The 2,218-nt window shown below is 39.0% G+C and overlaps 1 protein-coding gene across 1 annotated transcript; it reads left to right on the top strand.

The window, feature by feature from the left end:
* Positions 1-646: 646 nt before the first annotated feature.
* LOC108118316 lies at positions 647-1,816 on the top strand. The gene is made up of 3 exons (XM_017230932.2): positions 647-775; positions 835-1,114; positions 1,801-1,816. Exons 1-3 carry the CDS (start codon positions 658-660, stop codon positions 1,814-1,816), a joined length of 414 nt encoding a protein of 137 aa, XP_017086421.2. The 5' UTR covers positions 647-657.
* Positions 1,817-2,218: the final 402 nt, after the last annotated feature.

Below are 2,218 nucleotides of genomic sequence, written 5' to 3'. Positions count from 1 at the left end.
AAATTGCAAGCAAGCTGTTTTTCAATAATCTTTTTGATAAGAATTATATTGCGATAAGCCGAAAAACGTCATATACTCGTATGCAGTAACATGCAAATCTTCATACTCTAGATTAAATAATATAACACACTTATAAGAATAATCACCTAAAGGGTGTTCGTTCGTCGAGTTGCCCTAACAGAAATAAACCTCAGCGTTAGAGTATAAATTAGGCTTTAAGCAAGCCAGATTGCTCAGTGCTAAAGGAAAGGACGATGGGGAAAGTCTATCTACTTTTATTGACCACACTTCTTGGTAAATATAGAAAAACTAATAAATGAAGTACAAATTAATCATTTATTTATTATACAAACAGCAAGCCAAGTGAGAGGACATTGCCAATTCTCGTTCAGAGACGTTTCTGGCTCCAATGGGATTTTCACCTATCAGGATAGCGAGGGTAATCTTCAACTACAACTATCATCGGTGGTAAAACAGGATGTAACCCTAACTATGCATTGTGGTGACGGGGAAATTCATTCAACAACCTGCAAAAGCAATGGCAAACGAAATTATTTCGATCCTCCGATGCCCCTTCGTTGCACAACAAAACCTCCTGAAGGCACAGTTGAGCTATATAATGGTGACAAAACCCCTTATGCTGATTGTAAGGAAACTATGTATTCCATTGGACATAAGATCGATGGAAAATTCCTGACTTTGTATGACGTGTGCTACGATACAACGGCTTTAAGAGCCCGTTTCTCACAGGCCAGAATATACCCAAAGAAAATAAGTGAGTGGTGAAAGAAAACAATTTAAATAGCAATTTAATCAAATATATCATTTTAATAGATCTTCCACGTCCGCTGGATAAATTGTTCTCTCCATCTCCAGTAATGTCGCCCTTTCATGCCAACTCGTTTTTCAAGGGCGAAATATACGATAGATTTAAGAAAATCTATGGGGAACGGCAAAACTATGTAGCCAATGGAGCTGAGGTTATTAATCGTGGACACCTGACCGCCTCCTCAGACTTTCTCTTCGAAGATCAACTAAGCTCAACATATAAGCTGGTTAACGTGGTGCCCCAGTTCGCTAGCATTAATTCAGGAAATTGGAACATAATCGAGAGGTGGGTGCAAAATCTCCCGGTGGATGACCATGGATTAATTGTTAGAACTGGAGCTTTTGGTGTTCTGAAACTAAAACGAGGTCGCGTTGACAAGTTAGCCTATCTTATCGAAGGCGCAAAGAATCCAGTGCCCGCATGGTTATACAAGAAAATAACCAAAACGAAGGCGGACGGAAGTGGGACTCAGAGCTTGGTCTTCCTGACCTACAACAATAGATATGAAATACCAAGCAGGAGCGATCATCGTTTTTGCACTAAAATTAATTGTCCTTCAGGACTCACATTTAGTACTGCAAGGGAAGCAGGTTACACAGTGTGCTGTAATGCGGCTACTTTCCAAGACCCCACCGCAGTGGTTTTGTAATTTTAATAAATATTATCATTTGGCAAAAGCAACTCAGTAATACCCATTAAACAAAAAGTAAAAGGGTATATTAGGGTTTTCGAAAACAATGTTACAAATTGGAGGTAGTACCCAGTTGTTGTTGTACTGAGTGCTCATTTGTTTTTCTCCCTTTCCGCCTCATTCCGTCGCCAACTGTAAAATATTTTGTTCTTGTTTCTTCCTTGCTATTACACTAGCAATTTTTCGTTTTTCTCTTTCCGCCCCAGTCCGTTGCTAACTGTTCTTCTGTCGTCCTCAAAATTTGCACTGGAAATAATTCCTTATAACTTCTGTTTCGCAGTGGAGCATCGACATGAGTGTTGAAATGAGTGATGAATTGGTTAGCAAGAAGAAGTGTTTTTCTTTCTCTCAGTGCACAGCTACGTACCAACACAAAAGCCCCTCTGCCTATGCTCAAGTTTTCTTTTATTTGTGTTAGTAGATGCTCTGCCGTAAGACGAGTTTCAGCATAAAATGTTGTTGAAATGTTTCTTTTTCATTGATTTTGTGTATTAGATAAGAATGTCTTTTTTTCTATGATTTTGTAAATATTACATTTGAACTCTCCCATTTTTAGTGCAGTTATCGCATTTATGTAAAGAGACCCGTCAATTAACGGCAATTTATATGGCCATGAGTTCCTGGCACCCGTTCCACCCTTCCTCCCCCTGTCTGGAGTTCTCAATATTTCCGTTTCCTTTCCGAAATAACGACTAAAG

The sequence above is a fragment of the Drosophila eugracilis genome, unplaced genomic scaffold (genome assembly GCF_018153835.1).
Source record: "Drosophila eugracilis isolate 14026-0451.02 unplaced genomic scaffold, ASM1815383v1 contig_1197, whole genome shotgun sequence".
Classification (NCBI taxonomy): Eukaryota; Metazoa; Arthropoda; class Insecta; order Diptera; family Drosophilidae; genus Drosophila; species Drosophila eugracilis.
Note: the sequence above shows the minus strand (reverse complement) of the source record. Positions and strands in the feature narration are given on the sequence as shown.

Coding starts and splice junctions, on each gene's coding strand:
- LOC108118316 (XM_017230932.2), top strand. CDS start 658: ATGTATTCCATTGGACATAAGATCGATGGAAAATTCCTGACTTTGTAT. Junction 776..834: donor AATATACCCAAAGAAAATAA/GTGAGTGGTGAA, acceptor TCATTTTAATAG/ATCTTCCACGTCCGCTGGAT.